Source organism: Aythya fuligula, chromosome 7 (genome assembly GCF_009819795.1).
Source record: "Aythya fuligula isolate bAytFul2 chromosome 7, bAytFul2.pri, whole genome shotgun sequence".
NCBI classification, from domain to species: Eukaryota; Metazoa; Chordata; class Aves; order Anseriformes; family Anatidae; genus Aythya; species Aythya fuligula.
In genome coordinates this window covers 23,408,161-23,425,659 of record NC_045565.1, presented here as the reverse complement: position 1 = coordinate 23,425,659, position 17,499 = coordinate 23,408,161, and the positions used below count along the sequence as shown (strand labels likewise).

The window sequence follows — 17,499 nt, the reverse complement described above, 5'->3', positions numbered from 1 at the left end:
TTAGTCATAATAACAGCCTCTGAATGCCATGTCCTTTCGCTGTGGAGCAACATAGCCACTTTCCATGCAGTTCAGTTCTCATTGTCTGGGTAATCTGGAGAGAAGCTACCGCTGTCATTTAAAGCATTAACTCATAGAATAATTGATGACGGCAAAGGAATTGTCTGAAAATGAGTTGAAGTTGCAGACCTGTTAGGATTTCTGATTGCTTTAGAAGGTCGTAGACTGTGTATGGAAATCTTAGGTGTGCTGCAAGATGTTGTAAAACGTTTTTAGTGGATTTCATCACTTTAAAAGAAAAAAATCAAGCATTGATAGTGGCAATTTTTTATTGGATGACTTTAATTAGATATAGAGGCTAAAACCCAAAGAGGCTGTTGGTGATAATCTCCGGCTGGGTTAGCTTTGCTTGTGTGTAAATGTGAATGTAAGCATATTGTATTTCAGCTGAATGTGATTTTTCTTACTATAGATAATAAATGATATTCAATATCCATGGATCAGTTAAATTAAATTTGCTTGGAGTTTGATAAATCTGACAAATCAGTCATCTCGGTTAATGAGGAACTCAGTACTCAGTACTGGCTCTTACTATAAAAGCTCGCATCCTCAGTAAGTGACGGTTGTCTTAAAAGTAATTAAACCATCTGAATTTTTAGCTGATGCCAAGCTGGGAACGGTTGCAGGTGCTTCAAATGGCGTGCACAAAATTGAAAATGATCTTGACAAATTTGAGAAATGGGATAGACCGAAACCTGTTTTGTCAAGTCACCAGTTACAGATGTCTGAAACGTGATAGTGCTGTAACAGCAGTCAACTGTTCGGGGGGATCTATCAAGAGAGGCATTTGTCTTAATACCTGGAGAGGAAATTCTTCTCTTGCCCGAGTGCTGGTGAAGCCTCAGCTGGACATAGTGTTTTGAGAGAGGTGGAAAGGAAACGAGTAGTGTGGAAGCACAAGCAACCGGAATGACTGGGTTGTGTTTCTGTTGTTTATTTGGTGTGGGGTTTTTGCTTGCCTGTTTTTGTTTTAAGACAGGCTGAGGTTTTTTCCTGAAAGTAGAAGGAAGGCATTGTGTCCCAGGTGTACTTAAGACTCATCTACAGAAAATAATATTCCACTTTGCACTGGCTAAGGGTTAAAAAGACTGTACAAGGAAGTGTTGGAGAAGGCAATCTAGGGATGCTGAAATGTTCCTGATCCTGCCTTGGGAGGGCTGGGAGCCCACGCTGTGTCCTCGGGACCCTGTGTTGGCCTGACAGCCCCAGGTGGTCTGTGGGAAGCCTCTTTGTGTTTTCTGCAGGAAGATAGGTAGGGATGATCTCGTATTCTGTCTTCACACCAGCCATTTAGAGTTTGGGTTTGCTGTATCAATGCTACCTGCAAGGAGGGTAGTGTGGATCCAACCCCAGTGCTGACAGGACTGGGATGTCCAGGATTAGGTGGTCTCTCAGCAATATTTATTGCTGCTAACTGCATGGTGGTACTGAAAACTTTGATATGATTCAGGATTAGAGTGAGAGGATAAGACTGAAGATAGCAGATCGAAATGTTTATTGGGGAGAATGATGGAAAATCAAAACAAACAAACAAAAAAGACTTTTGGAAGTAGACTTTGAATAATAATCACAAATAATTAGTGTCAAAGCTTGTGAATTTTCTCTGAGGAGTTAACCAGCTACAAAAATTGCTGGAATAACTTTGACACAAGTGATAAGAAAACCTAAAAGTGCAGTAAGCAGAAATCTTTCTCTTAAATTTTGTCTTATGTGGTCAATACTGATCTGAAGATGCCAGAGAGCAGCTGAAGATTCTTTTTTTCTTTTTTCCCCTGTGCATAGGGTTAAATCTGACTTTGTATAACTATTCCTTTACATTCTGTTGTCTTGGACAATAGTAAAAATTCATGCAAGGAAAGATGCGTGGTCCTTAGTATGAGAGGTAAGAACTCGGCAGTGTACTCCCTTGCTACTCCCCTGTTCTCCTGGATGCACGTCAAATGATCCTTTACTCGGCCATTCACCAGAGTAAGCTGCTTGCAGGTGTGTTTTTTTTTTTCTTCTGGCTATCCCTATTTTCATCATTCCTTCTCTATGTAAAAAAATGTCCAGTTTTGGCTAGTCTAGGTCAATTAAATTGTGTTCATCATGCATTACCTACACGTGAATAACACGAGTATACTTGTTCATGGTGCGGCGTGCTGCTGCCAAATTGTTTCCATAGAGTTTCTACTCAGGCCGGTATGATGCTTGCTGTGTAATGTCTTAATTGCAAAAAGTACTAGGAAAATGTGAGATGCCTCGTGTTGGATGAGAATTACTTTTGTTTTAGGCTTCTTCCAGAGTTATAGTCTGCCAAAGGGCAGAGTATCCCATCAAGCTGATATTGCCTTAATATTGCCTTTTTTTCCCAATTCTCTTGTTTGTCCTTTGAATTTAAAGAGCTTTTTTTTTTTTTTTCAATGGCATGTGGTACCCTAGCCAGAGGGTGCTAATTAACTGTAATGGATCTTATCTATCCAATATCTCTGCATCAGATTGCAGAGATTCCCTTTAAAGTAAAACAAAAGTAAAAAAGTTTGTTTTAAATGCTTAGATATCGCAGTGATTGTGCTAAAGCTTCTGCAGCATCTAGATTAACTAATCTGTTAGTTAATTTGCACAAATGTCTCCTTTTTACGCAAACTGAGTTGGGTTTGCAATTATCCTCATAATGGCTGAAGGGGGATGGCAGGACAGATTCGGGGCTCAACATTGTTGGACGTGGAAACACAGCTTGGAAAAACAGAAAGCAAGCGCGTTCTATAATGTCTCACCTAAAGAATAACTTAGAAAAAATATTGGGTTGACTTTCCACCTCTATTTTCATTGTGACATCCTGTACTGATGCTTCATGTCTCTGAAGTATGGGAAAAGTGTAACTGCATGTTCAACGTGTTCATAAAATGCCTGTGAACGGCAGGAGCACCACTGGTGCAGGTGTACCTGGCACAGGAGTGAAGCTGTGTCTGTAGTTAACCACCCAGTTCAAGTTCAGTCTCCTAAAGAGTCAAAAGCACTAGTCTTTCCTATGAGAACCGGTAGGTTTGAGGGTAAGCCTGGATTCTGTGGTATAAAAACCAGCATCAGGTGCTTGGGAAGCTTGAGTTCTGCAGAACGGTGCCTTCGTGGCAAGCGTGCTTTGCTCACCTCTGTCGTTGCATGCTCCTCGCCTTTTGATTTAGCACAAACTACTGCCTGGTAGAGTATCTCCCCCTTTTTTTTGACGGAGAACTTTTGGAAGTTGTTACACTACAAATCTCACAGCGTGTGCCCATGTTGCCAGGCCAGAGTCCACGCTGGTTCATATTATTACCCTTTGCACGTAGTTCATGTGACTGCTGCGTTCGTTAATTTACTGTAGGCTGATTATGTAACCTCATTTCATTAAACCTCTTAAAAGTTGAGGCGTTACAAAATTAAGAATGACTTCTTTTTTTGTCTTCCTTTCATTTATTGTGAACTGTAAGTGAATTGCCAGTTTTCTCCTTCCCTCCTAGCCCCATGAGAACAGGAATCAGAAATCAATTCGAACGTTAGAGGCCAAAAAGCCAGTTACAGCCAAGGTATTATGGTAACTGATACTATGTAAAGGTTAACAAAACAAAACACTCCCTAAACCCAAAGAGTGGTTGTGTATGCATTCCTGCAGTAGGTAAATACAGGTAACTTCAATATTGCTTAAAATGAAAGTGGGAGGAAAGGGCCCCGAAAGGGATTATTCTCCTGAGTGGGAATAAGGCATTGAAGAGAAAGAAACGAGGAAGGAGGATGGGTGGGGAAATCCAGGCATTCAGGATTTTTGTAACCATTGTCTTCCAGTTTCTTGAGTTGTATTTAAAAAAAAAAAAAAAAAAAAAAGTAATTTTATTTTGGCATCTCACAGGATTTAATGATCCTAGTTAAAAGACCCGTTTTGAAATATTTGAGATAACTCGGTTGCTTCCGCTTGTATGAAAGAATGAACTTTAATTCATTGCGGATGTTGTAAGCAGTGAATTTCTGTTGATTTCACTTAAAAGTAGTCACTGCTGAGTCTCTTCACAATTAACCTGTTTGTTACCAATGCTTGGTCATTTCTTGCTCAACTGGGATGAAAGCTGTGTAAATTAAGGTGTTTTTTTTCTGTATTTTGCCCTCGATGTTTCCTTTTTTTATGGAAGCAAAAGTAATAGCTGAAGAACAAATGTTAGCTATGTGATTTGCAGCCAGATGTGGTAAAATATCTAAATCTTCTTTATGCTGGGCTGTTATGTCCTATAATGGTATCAAATCTTTCAGTCTTCTGCTGCATTTACGACAGGAAACCAAGGCAAAGCAGGATGTTCTGGCGTAGTCAAAATTCAAGTCTCAATTTAAATAGATTCACCTCTGTGCTGAGTGTCTGACAAAGCTTTGAATTTAGTAAAATAGTTAATGCCTAAGGAACTTGCTTCGTTTTGGAGTCAGGAAGATCTTACGAATATTAAATATCTTTGCAGGAGCACTTAGTCAGTCTGGATGAGCCAGCCTCGGAAGCTGGACAAGAAGCTCTGCTTAGACAAGAGCAAGCAAAAATCATTCGTTTTGAAAGGCAAGCGGAAGAGTTCCTCAATGCAGTCTTTTACAGAAAAGGTTGGTTTTGATGGGGGGATTGGAAATGATATCTCTTGCCTTTTTGCTTGTCTTTTTGTATGTGATTCGGGTACCAAGTCAGATGTTCAAGTTGTCATTGCATGTTCAGTATTTGTCAGTTGTCTTCTTTATATGTATTTACCATGAGTGCAAATGGATTCTTAAATAATGTAGCAGTACAACAGTGTGGTCTCGGGAAAGTGGAAGAGAGCATAATACATTTAACCCTAAAGTAAAACTCAACACGAGAACACTAGTGTTCTTACAATTTTGGAGGAATTACTCGGTTCTTACCCAGCAGAACTCCTCTGAAGCCAACGTTTAGGTGACTGGGCTATCTGGAAGAAGGGGAGAGTGGTGATGGTAGGTGGGATTTTCTTGTTTTTATTAAATTTGTTAATTTTAGGGATCTGTATTAACGCAGGGTGTTTTTTTAGGAGGTCAGCAGTCTTCTCACTGTGGTCTGTGGCAATTTCCACCCCCCACCCCAGAAATCCACAATACAAAATATAGTTGGAATTGTGCAGAAGGGTGTAAATGGAAAATTCAAAAAGTGGTCAGCAAAAGAACTGGAAAATCAGTACTATGAAGTATGCTGAGAGCAATAATAGTAGCTCAGTGTTGGAAAACTGTAAATCTGTTCTGGAGAGTTACATCAGTTAAACTGCACTCCTAAGAAGGCACAAAACTCATTTCACTGTTTTCCGCCAACCTGAGAAACAGGAATCTAGAGGTTGCATCCTGAGTGAAAGTGCATTGTACTTATCAGTCTAACCCATGCGTGAGAAAATCTGCCAAATCAGTAATTCCAACCTGTCTGCTGGGGGACAATGAAGGCTTCAGTTTAACAAATTAGAAATTGCTGTAGCCAGTCTTCAGCCCAGCCTCACAGTGACCAAAATATTTAAAGGTGTTTAAAGCAGATAACAGTATTTTAGCCTTTCTTTTATGGCTCAAATGAATAAATACAAACGGTGTAGTATGATGAATTGCGTGGAATATACAAGCATGTAGGATGGTAGGAGGGATAGTTATTGCATTACTACTGATAGCTCAGATAATGCTTTTATTCCAAGTCTGTCTTTTCAGTGGCTTTTTTCTTTTAAGGTTAATGTTTCCTTTTGCTTTTGAATTTATCCCATCTCACTTTAAATCCAGAGCAGTTTAAAAATAAATAAATAAATATATAATAGTTTATTTTCTTCCAATTCAGTTTTCTGGTGGTGATGGTGGTTGTGAGGAAATGCCTTTTCAGCACTCCCAAATGTTTTGTTAAATATCTCATCCCTTTAACGTTGAGCTTAAAGTTTTGTGTGACCTGTGTGCGTTTCATGCGAAGGGCATACTTGCCTATTGGAAGGAAAATAATGTAAGGCTTTCTCTGTGGTCAGATACACGGAATGAGGATATTGAAATCGCTTCAGATGACTAAGAATCTCTGACATTTTTTTTTTAAATATACTCTTGTTTTCTTTTCCCTGGCGGAGCTGTTCTTGGTGCAGGAGCAATAAGGGAAGGGAAGGAGCCTGGCAGGAAGTCAGTTCCGAATCCTTAATGCATCACTGTCCAGCTTGGCTGTATTTAGATTGCTTAAAAGGTTATTTTAACTCATGCCATTGCCATGAGATCCCCAGGCAGTGTCATACCAAAGAGGACACAAAGAATGGTAGAATTCTGATGCTCCTGCGTTGCTCAGAGGTACTCGGCTCTCCTGGCTTCAGGCCAGAAATTATTATTTTTTTTTCTTTCCATCCTCACTGCCAATAACATTTGAGGCTGGTATTTTGTAGCCCCCGTGGACTGGGGGACATGCAGATGTTCTGTGAACGGATGCATGCCTATTACATGTCAAGGACACGAACTCATGTGCTTAACATACATAGACAACGAGCAGTATCAGCAAACTTTCTGAACAGGCTTACTGTCCATTAATCTTATCTACTTGCTCTGCTTTGTGCCCATGGCACTCCGACTCACTAATGCTTCTATCAAATATTCATAATTCCAGTGAAAGCAGAGTGGTAGTATCTAGCTGTTTGATCAGACCTTTACGTTGGGGCAGGATAGGACCTTCTCCTGATGGTTTAATGAAATCATACCTTTTTCAGTTGGTGCTTCCCTTTTAAGATTTCAGTATAGATAAAACACACAAAGGCTATTGAGGCTTTAAAGCACAGATGCGCTACTTTAGTAGACAACTTAGAGTAGATAAATGTTGGCTGTATTTATCTCTATACTTTAGCTAATTTTTTTCAAAGAAACTAAATACTTGGAATCAAAATAAACATTCTGTTGATTTCCAGTAACACTGCAGAGGCACCAGCAAATGTTTTGCACTCACTTTTGAACAGCTTTAATTCTTGACATTTAAAATTCAGACTTTCTATTGAGCAAGAAGCCTTTAATGTCTAGGTAACTACCCTTCTGCTTCAAAAATTAGTGTCCTGAATTATTGAATTTATTTTGAGCAGCACTAGAAAGCCCTAGTAGTTGGTCTGTGCTGTTTCTTTGAAGTTACAGATTAGAAAGATGCATGGCTGTAGGCATGCACAATATTTTCTGCCTGAATTTGGAAAATAAGTTTAGCTGTAAGCATTATTGAATTGTACAGGTGAATGTGGGGGCACTGTAAAGGCATGATTCTTTGGAAAATGTAAGTTACGCAGAGCATTCATGCTGCAACATGTAGACATTAAAAGCACATGCCAAATAGTTGGCATCAGTGTGATCAGAACAGTGGTTTGTGCCCTTCTAGGCTTTCTGAGAGCCTTTCACATGTCCTTCAGCAGGATGTGTAGAGAGCTTAGAAAATGGAAGAAATGTCACACTTGCTGGACAAAGTTTCCGTGCTTCTTCCCTGTTACAGCTTGCCCTTATGGATCACTTGGGTAGAAGGTGAGAATATAAACACCTAAACTTAAGCTTGGCTCATCTCTTGATGATTTATTAGAACTTTTGGTGAGTCATGTGCTTAGCAACAATAAAAACAAATATCCTATAAGCTTCACAATAAAATGATTAACTATTTGCATACACAGCCAAGAAATTTACAGCTACTGTACCCTCTAAGATACCATTCCTATAAGATAAGATTATGCATCGTAACTGTCCAAGATCTTAGATTTAATAAGCTGACCCTAACAGGAAGGAATTCAGGCTTGATAGGTGTTCAAAGCTCAGTATGATTTTTTTCATCAAGAAACAGAGCAGCTGCTTGCTGTGGCTCCCTGCTTTGTGAGCAGCTCCACACTCAAACCTTGGTGTCAGCCGGCTTTTATAGATAACTTCGAAGCTGGTTGTTGGATTGATGCATTTTTGTCAAAAATGGTGGCAAAAGACAAATTAACACTAATATCCAACAGGTGATTTAGTAAATGTTTCTAATAGCTCAATCTTGATAAATTGCCTTTCAACCTGGGCAATCTTTTTCAAAAAATAAGAAACAAAACAACACACTTTTCTGTTGTTCCTTTTTGAGTGTGGATTTTAGATTTACTTGGTCATCTTCTGCACAATTTTCTCTGAATGCTTTTCCAGAAGTAGAAAATCAAACCTTTTGAGCCATTTCTGGAACCTAAAAAAAAAAAAAAAAAGTTAAAAAAAAAAAAAAAAAAAACAAAACATAAACAGGAAAAAACCACCCTGATTTGGCCAGAAAAAAACATCAATGCTTGGGAGGAAGTTGTAAGACACAATCTGTGATGTCGGAGCTGTGGATTTACTTTGACATCATGAATTGCTACTGCTCTAAAATAGTAATTCACTTGAATATGTTTGTGTTGCCCATATTTCCAGATAGTTTTGTATTTATATGCTATTTCATGAGGGGAAAAAAAAAAAAAAAAGGGTGGGGGTAGACTTCTACCTGTTCCATTTCTCATTCCATACCAGTATTTTTAGCAAGTCTTCTAGAAATAGAATTAGTTTTAATTTGACACCTCTTGCTTTTTGTGTATGGGGAAAATTCTTTGAATAATATCTGATGCATTTTAGTGTAGCAGTAGATAGGATGAGATGGAAGACGCTTGATCTTCATGTGAATTATTTTGAAGAATCAGAAATATAGTGCTTTATTTCCCAGTAATTTCATAGGGGACCGCTGCAACTCTATTCTTCCCCCTTTCCTCTTCTGTAGTTGCAGGTAAGTTATTCAATTCTTCCACTGAATAACCTGTTCAATGTTTTTGCAATGAACTTCATTACTTGGTACTTCTCTTCATGGGTCTAGCTCTCTTTTCCATTTTCACACCTTTTAAAGGTCTGGCCAGATATATTGAAAACAAAAGATGAGATTTTTATAGATCTCATAGGAAACTGTTATTTTGGGAAGGTTGTACCAGAATTAGCACTGGTTCTTGTTCAGGTATTCTAAGACTTAAATACATATTCTACAGAAACTAATTTATCCTTGACTTTTTTTAAATAAACAATGACTTAATGTAAAATCTGTTTTACCTAAAGTGCTTCCTTAAAAAAACAATCTCTAATGTTTGCAGACAGTCCTAGGGTCTCTGACCCCAATATTCCCCTAGTGGCCCGTGAGATCATGCAGCGAATGATCCGACAGTTTGCTGCTGAATATACCTCAAAAAATAGCTCTACTCAGGACTCCAGCCAGCCCAATAGCACAAAGAACCAAAGCCTGCTGAAAGCATCTCTGGTCGCCTCCTCTCCCACGGCTGCAACTGCTCAGAACCCTGTGCTCAGCAAACTTCTCATGGCTGACCAAGACTCACCTCTGGACCTTACTGTCAGAAAGTCTCAGTCAGAACCTAGTGAACAAGGTAGGACTCTTACCAGTGTCTTGCATCCTGTGGCAATCCATGAATGGCATTCTTGTTGCACAAACAAACAAATGAGTAGAAGTTTGCAATTTTACGTAAAATGTGAAGTGGAAAAGCGTTAGATGTATTACAATAAAATAATGACCAGCTGGATGAGGCTGGCAGAGAAAATACATCTTGAAAGGATGTAGGCTGATAGGCGTGAGTGATTTTTCTGAAGAAGGGTAAAAGGCAGGACATACTCTAACCTCTGGGTTCAAATGTGCTGTTGCTGCTGGGAGCTATGAGAAACAGTCTGTCAAAATAGGCTGCACACTTGCTGGTAAGACAAGACCATGTGGTCCTGAAAATTGTCTCCTTTCTGAAGATCAGTACAGACTCCGACTGAAGGACTGATGGCATTTATTTTCTTCGTGGTTGTAGCATTAAAGCAGTATCTTTTTAAATTTTTGTGACAAATTGCTTTGTGAAAGCTGCAAAAATGATACCGCAAACTGTCCAAAACTTCCTGATTTGTACATTTGGAAAAGTATTTTTTTTCTACCTTAAAAATAGACTTGTTCAGCAAAGCACAGATTGAATAACTTGTAACAGTGTTGCAGGGCTTGTTTTAGAGTGAAAACCTTGCTTTCCATCAAAAAATGTTTTTAACAAGCAAATTCTGCGAGTGATTATAGTATGCAAGTGTTTTTTTTCTGCAAATGTGGAATAGAAGTTGTCAGAAGCTATCTTACTGATGGCGTTGGACTTAGCCTCTTTACCCTTCTTTAGAAACGTGTTAATAAATGTCTGAAACCATGCTACTAAATACAAGGTAGGCTATCCATCCTCGACTTGAAAAGATGCCTTAAAAAAAAAAAACCACAACCAAAGCAAAACCTGTAGCTAGCTGGTACATAGTTGTAAATATCGCTTTATCCTTTGTTGTTGAACTGAAGTTTATGAAGTCTCTTGTAAGAAGGTCAATTTCTGGTGTCTGACAATATTGCGATGGGACATCTGGACACTTATTACACTTATAATTGCAAGTTGTCGCCACACGTCAGTTACCAAATTGCAGTGCAAGGTTATATGGCACTTCTTAAAGGGAGGCCCTCTGTGTTTAGCTGAAAGGCTTTTATTTCTAGTTAATGTTATAATAAATGTAATTAACGAGTGTCTTTTTTGCATGCATGTTTATAAATGTTAAACTGTTCCCATTTTGAAGCCTTTCCCTGAAAGAGTAAAGGAGAGAATTAGTTCTGCTTCTGGTGTTTTGCTTTTTTTTTTAATTGGAGGGTTTTGTAGAGAAGAAGAAAGCATATACACGAACTGTTCTTCGGAGACGAAAAAGCTCCGAGATAATTTATAATGTTCATTATACTTGTTACGGAATTAGAACATGTGCATATTAACTTCTGCAGGGATCTGTTTGCTGATGTAATTATTTTTTTTTTCCAATTTACATTTAATGTAATTGGGAAGGGGGTTTGCCAGACTTGCTAACGAGAGGCTTAAGAGGCTGTTGTGGAAGACCACTGGTGATGCTTTTTGGTATGTTTCTGTTCTGGAGGACTGAGGGGAAGAAGTTAGTTTGTCAGCTTCTCCCTCGGGGCGTGAGGCTGGTCCTGCTTGCCCTCCAGGACTTGTAAGTGGTGACGAGCCTTCTGAAGGGAAGGTGGGTGAAGCCCCTCCAGCAGCCTGCTGTTCAGGCCATCCTTTTGAAAAGGAGGTGCCACTTGAGCCGGTCACTGTATCCCGAGCTGGGTATCAGTGTTCAGAGGGAAGGCTCCAACTCTGCTCGCTTCGGGTTGGGTTTCGGTGCGCTCCCCGACGCAGTGGGTGGAACAGCTTTCTGTCAGCTAGGTCTGTTTCGCTGTTTATCCTCTTGTTTTTTTTCTCCATACATTAAATGAGAACTCGAGGCAATCTGAAAGCCATCGTAGGTTGTTCTTGTGTTTGGTGGCACTTACCTGAGTTAGTGAGCAAGCAGCTCTAGTTTAGCTCCCATTTCATTTGAGGTTTCATTTCTCTCAGCCCCATAAATTTCTTGTTTCAAAGTTTCCAGGAATTTCAGGTGGCTGGGCTGCTTCTAAGACAATATTGTCCTTATTAAAATGACAGGAATTTTATGTCTCAGTGCAATGGCAACAAGGCTTTGCTAGCAAAAAAAAAAAAAAAAAAAAAAAAAAAAGACTCCCTTTCCTGTTGCCTAGAAATGAGAGGTTTACGTAAGGGCTCAGAGGAGCATGGGTGAGCACAAGGAAGTGCCATCAGTCACTGTGTCCAGGGCAGGATGGAAGAAGCAGTCGAGCAGGAAAAGCTGTTTGGTATATGGAAGAGGAGGCAGTAAAATGACAGGATAAAGAGGAAAGGCAGCAGCCCTGCCAGTAGGGATCCATCGGAGACATGGAAAATAGGATGAAGCTAGCTGCCAGGTGAGGAGTCCTGCATTTGTGCCTGTGGGTTCATTCAAAAGTGAGTTTCCAATATGAAATTCTCACATTAATTTTCCTACATTTATTTGCATTTTTAAAATAGATATATAAATAATCCAACGCTGATTTGTGTATATATAATAAACACAATTTTAAAGTTCCCCAAAGTATAAGGAGTTGGAAGAGTGTTTTGTTATGGGACTGCTGAGGGTTAGTTATGCTTAGCCTGCTTTGTGTCCTGAGCTGTCATTTGTAGGTAGTCATTTGTTCTCTGGCTCTTGTAAACAGATGCTAAATTTTGTTCTGACTTCTGGAGACAATGCTGAATTCACTTGTAAGCCAAACTATGAACAAATCCAAATCTTGACTCGTGTAAAAACAAAGTTAAAATGTTGTGTGCTAAATATGACTTTAGCCCAAAGGAGTGATTCTGTCAAGGGACAGCGAGGCTGATTCTGTTTCTTCAAACACTGAAGTGATTCTTTCATCTCTACAGACGGCGTGCTTGATTTATCCACTAAGAAGAGTCCTTGTGCCGGCAGCACCTCTCTGAGTCATTCTCCAGGGTGCTCCAGTACTCCAGGAAATGGGTAAGAGAAAGCAACTTACTATGATCTTCTAAAACTTTTTTTTTTTTTAACTAAAAATATGTTTATCTCATGTTAATTTTAACTTAGTTTTGGTGTTAACCCTTTGGAGTAATGTGTCTTCCAGCTTGTGCGTTTGGTAAATACCTTCATCCCACCTGCCAAATAAGAATTGTTGCAAACTGAGACAGGTTTATTGCAGTAAAGAACTCTAATATCTGTTACTTTGGCCAGGTTAATGCTTAGCCACAGAGCTTTCCATTAGCTGCTGCTTGGATTCAGAGGAGATCCAAGTTCAGTTAAATGTCTGAGGAGTCTTTGTGATATAATTTACATTTCACTTCAATTAGGGGAAAGTTAACTAACAGGTTTATTTTATGGGTAGCAATGATTTGGATGATGAACCAGGATGAGTTTGATTTATATCACTGCATGTTCTTTGTTAATATTTCCTAGCATGAACCACAGCTTAAAAAAGGGGGTTGTGGGGAGGGACAGGCAAGGAGGGAAGTCTAGAAGTTCAGAAAATTCTAGGTATGACTTTCTATGATTGCATTTTAGCACTGAGTTAGTTGTTTTTTTTTTAAAACAAACAAACAAACAAACAAAAAACATACATGGTGTACTACTCTTGTCTTAATTAGTTCAAGGTGTGAAAGAATGCTATCAATAGTTACTTTTAGGTTTCATATTTATAATGGTCACAGTTTGCATACATTTAGAAACCCTTTACTCTTAGGAGTGAGATAAATGTACTGGAGAGGTTGACTGGGAATAAAAGGGTGTTGACAGGAGAACTTTATCTTGAAGCTACCGTGAATATTTTTATTAGTGAGGTACAGAAACAGTATGTGGTATAAACTACCGTTTAATTGCTGGGTTTAGCTTAACAAAAGCATATGAAAGACGTGAATTTTTAAACTAACACCCCACTGCCACCCATGTAATCCCATGTAATGCTAACAACTGGTTTAACTGTTGCATTTATCTGGAAAAATACTACTCTCTCAGATTTTCCCCCTTTCAAGATTTCATTTCTCATTTAATATTTTTATTAAAATACTTCAGTCCTTGTTTAGCAGTTAGTCTTAATACTTGTACATCGTTCTTAAGTGCAGACCTTGCCCACCAGCTCTTCTTTCAATTCAGAAAAGGTTTCTGTTTCTAGCTTTATTTCCTTATGAAGGTGACAAAATTGACCAGGGCTGCAAATTCTGTTCCCTTGCTTGTGCCCCAAGTGAGGGCTGAAGTCCCACACGTAGGGATGACAGGGCCAGCATCTGGCTCTGTCCTGGCCAGTTCTGTGGGTCAGGAGAGGATGCTGTACACTGGCACCTGTAGTTGCTTGTCCAGGTGTGTGCTAAATGAAGGTGTAGTCTGTTCAGCATGAAGAAATCAGGTGTGACCTTCTGTTGTAGCTAGCTGCCAGTATTGCCTTTCTTCAGGCACAAACACTGGTGCGCATTCTGGTGCAACGTATGCTGTAGAAGGGGCAGAGAATATGCACCAAGTTCTGTGGGACAGCAGGCTATTCATTTCTCTGGATTTTGGTCTGAATCCAGTTTGACTCTTGGTACTCCAGCTGTGACCTATCGCATCCTGGAGAGGAGCTAGCAGCATACATGTTAAGTGCTGTGCATGTTACGTGCCAGGTGCTTTCAGTGGATATGTCTGCTCTAAAGGCTTTTTTTTCCTGATCTAAATGTGACTTTAATGTAGCTTTTCAGTAGTATTTACTCTATCCTTAAATAATGCTGATTTATCTAGAGGGCTTCACACCAGTAAAGTCTCCCGGAGCACTGAAACTCAGTCGCTTCCCAGTCGCTTTGTTAGCCTGTCTGTTGAACGTGGGAGGGTCTGGAGGTGGAATTTGCAACTAGTTGCTGGCCAGTGTGACTTAGTTACTACAGAGGGGCTAAGCAAGCAAAATATTAAAATACACGTGTTTATCTGCAGTAGTACATTGTGTCATAAAGAACACTTGTGACATAAGGAAAACGGTTAAAAAAAAAAAAACATACTGTTTTTTTCTGCTACTAACCCTTGGTCTGGACTAAAGTTCATAGCTTTGTATTTGAGTTTTTTTCCTAGCCATGCTGTGCTGTGTGTCAAATGAGAATCAGGGACATGTATATATGCACTTAGTTGTTAAGAGAGCAATTTGGTAAGTCTAGCGTTTTTCTTTGTGATCTGCAGTATCCCAGCTTTCATACTCGGTGCTTAACGAAAGTCAAGCCAATCAGTCATATTTGCATGTTGAATATGTTGCATTTTTGGCTTACTCTTTTATTACTGTACTTGTTTAGTGGTAACGTCACACCAGTAACACAGTTGTGTATAGATCTATGGCGATTGACTACTACTTTGTAATTAAGGTGCTATTTTCAGACGCTTGCGCGAAGCCTTTTCTCCTCCGAGAATTTGTGAACCCAACCAGAGACCAGCCAACAGGTTTCATTTTTTTCTTTGCCCAAAAAGCTTCTCTTTTTTTGTGAACAAGTTTTAAAACTGACTGATGCTGAGACTTAATAAACAAAAAAAAAAATTTAAAAATTAAAAAAAAAAAATTTAGAGAAAAAATAAATAACACAAAAAGTGATGTTACCCAAGCAAGGCCTTCTAATAAAGGAGTGGCCCCCTCACCCATCCCTCCCTACCTGTGCAAGTCCTGCTCACATCAGTTTCCTTCCATCCAATTAGGCGACCTGGGAGACCCAGCCAGCACCATCCAGAGGGACTACAGAGTGGTGATGGGGTACCTCCAAGAAGCTTGCAGGATGGAACCAGGGAAGGTTATGGCCACTCTACATCTCTTAAAGTACCGCTGGCTCGATCACTCCAGATTAGTGAAGAACTGCTGAGCAGAAACCAGTTTTCTACGGCTGCCAGCCATGGGCCATCTGGACTACAGAATCATGGACAGCACTTAATATTATCCAGGGAGGCTTCTTGGGCAAAACCACACTACGAATTCAATTTCAGCCGCATGAAATTCAGGGGAAATGGTGCACTCAGCAACATCAGTGACCTTCCTTTTCTTACAGAAAACTCTGCCTTTCAAAAAATGGCACTTCAAACTAAACAGGATGGGAAAAAGGACGTGAGCCATTCGTCTCCTGTGGATTTAAAGATACCACAAGTTCGAGGCATGGACCTTTCTTGGGAGTCCCGCACTGGTGACCAGTACAGCTATAGCTCTTTGGTAATGGGTTCACAAACGGAGAGCGCGCTTAGCAAAAAGTTAAGGGCTATCCTTCCAAAACAAAACAGGAGAAGTTTGCTGGATGCTGGACCAGATTCCTGGGGCTCAGATGCTGAGCAGTCTACCTCTGGACAGCCATATCCCACCTCAGATCAAGAGGGAGATCCTGGCTCCAAGCAACCTAGGAAGAAAAGAGGGAGATACAGACAGTACAACAGCGAGATACTGGAGGAAGCAATCTCTGTGGTTATGAGCGGGAAAATGAGTGTTTCCAAAGCTCAGAGTATTTATGGGATCCCCCACAGTACACTGGAGTACAAAGTTAAAGAGAGGCTGGGCACTTTGAAAAACCCTCCAAAGAAAAAAATGAAATTAATGAGGTCGGAGGGGCAGGATGTTTCAGTAAAGATTGAATTAGATCCCCAGGGAGAAGCAGCACAAAGTGCGAATGAATTGAAAGATGAGTAGGGATGTTGTAGAGTGCCAATTACTTTGCAAACTGGGTGAGCACTACTGCATAGTTCAACCACCATTGAGCACACCTGATTCTCCTACTGACTGCAATGTTCTTTCCTTTGCAGTCTAGCATAGACTTGTGTGGACACAGGTGAAGGGTGTGCTCTGAATGTCACATTTGTAAATTTTTTTCTTGCCTGGTATGGTGCAGTTTCCCTCCTTCACCTGCCCACTACCCCGCTCTCTTTTTTCCCCCCCCCCTTTTTCTTTTTTTTTTTTTTTTTGCCTTTTGCATGTTTCTCTGTAATAGAGAGTTGAGTTACCTCATAAAGAATGCAGATCTGTGGAAGTGGACATCTTGCCTGTACAGCCCGCCTGAACTCCCGTTGCTGGAATTTTTCTTCTCTGCCTTTAGAGAAATAAGTCCACTTTGTTAAACTGATAGTCTCTCCAAACCAGGCTTTTTTGACTGAGAAAATCAGACTGTCATTCTACAAAAGGTTTCAGTAATCTTTTTTTTCCCCCTCCTTTTCTTTGATCCAGTTGATGGAAAGATTTAAGCTAAATCAAGCTACTTAGGAATGGTACCTCTCTCGAACTCGGAGATTTGTTTATTTGGTGGATAATCAATTGGGTCTAATTAGGCTCTCCGCTATTTTATTTCTAAATTAAACATACCATTCGCTGTCTGCTTAGTGCTCACCCGGAGGGGAGGGGAGGGAAAACTTACATACACTACCTTCAGAATATGTCAGTTGATTATTTGTAACACTACCTTTGCTGTAATTTTGTTTGATATTTTTGAAGGGTGATATTTGACTCACCTGCTTGAGGATGTAGCCTTATCTCACGGAAGACAAGCTTCTCATGGCCAGGAGCAGTCAGGGTACACTAAATGATGTATTAGGGTATGCCTCATTATAACAGAACTATGGTTCTTTGTGACCTTTATGCTTTTTACAGACTTGATTCTGAGTTTACTAAACTATGTGGTTCCAACAACTAGTTTAAATGACTCTAATCTGGGGACGGGGGGGGATACGTGTAACAAACTACTGTGATCTTGCGCAAAAAAAAAAAAAAAGCCCACAAAACAGTGATCTCAAACGTTACAACCTCAGTAGTCTGCCCAAATATCCACGTTAGTGAAGGAGCTTGTTAATGTTCAGGGAAGAAGTAAAACACTGGTAGCCTGATCTAACTCAGGCTCTGCATCATATCTATCTGTAATACAGTCAGGGTCGAACACTCGATGAATGGGTGTTTCCTTTTTAAATATTACAGTTGCCAGTAGCAGGAAATAATCTAAGTCCTGCTTTTTTTTTTTTTTGGGTGTTGTTTTTATTTAACCTATTTTGATAGTGGTTTAGCACATGCTAGAATAAGCATTTAAACACCGT

At 39.8% G+C, this 17,499-nt stretch overlaps 1 protein-coding gene across 1 annotated transcript in view; it reads left to right on the top strand.

The window, feature by feature from the left end:
* Positions 1–16,351, top strand: part of LCOR (ligand dependent nuclear receptor corepressor) — a 50,255-nt gene extending 33,904 nt beyond the window's left edge. Inside the window, exons 4-7 of the mRNA XM_032190880.1 lie at positions 4,521–4,653; positions 9,150–9,437; positions 12,351–12,444; positions 15,142–16,351. Of these exons, the coding sequence (XP_032046771.1) occupies positions 4,521–4,653; positions 9,150–9,437; positions 12,351–12,444; positions 15,142–16,111 (1,485 nt within the window). The 3' untranslated portion in view covers positions 16,112–16,351. The remainder of the gene's footprint in view (positions 1–4,520; positions 4,654–9,149; positions 9,438–12,350; positions 12,445–15,141) is intronic.
* Positions 16,352–17,499: the final 1,148 nt, after the last annotated feature.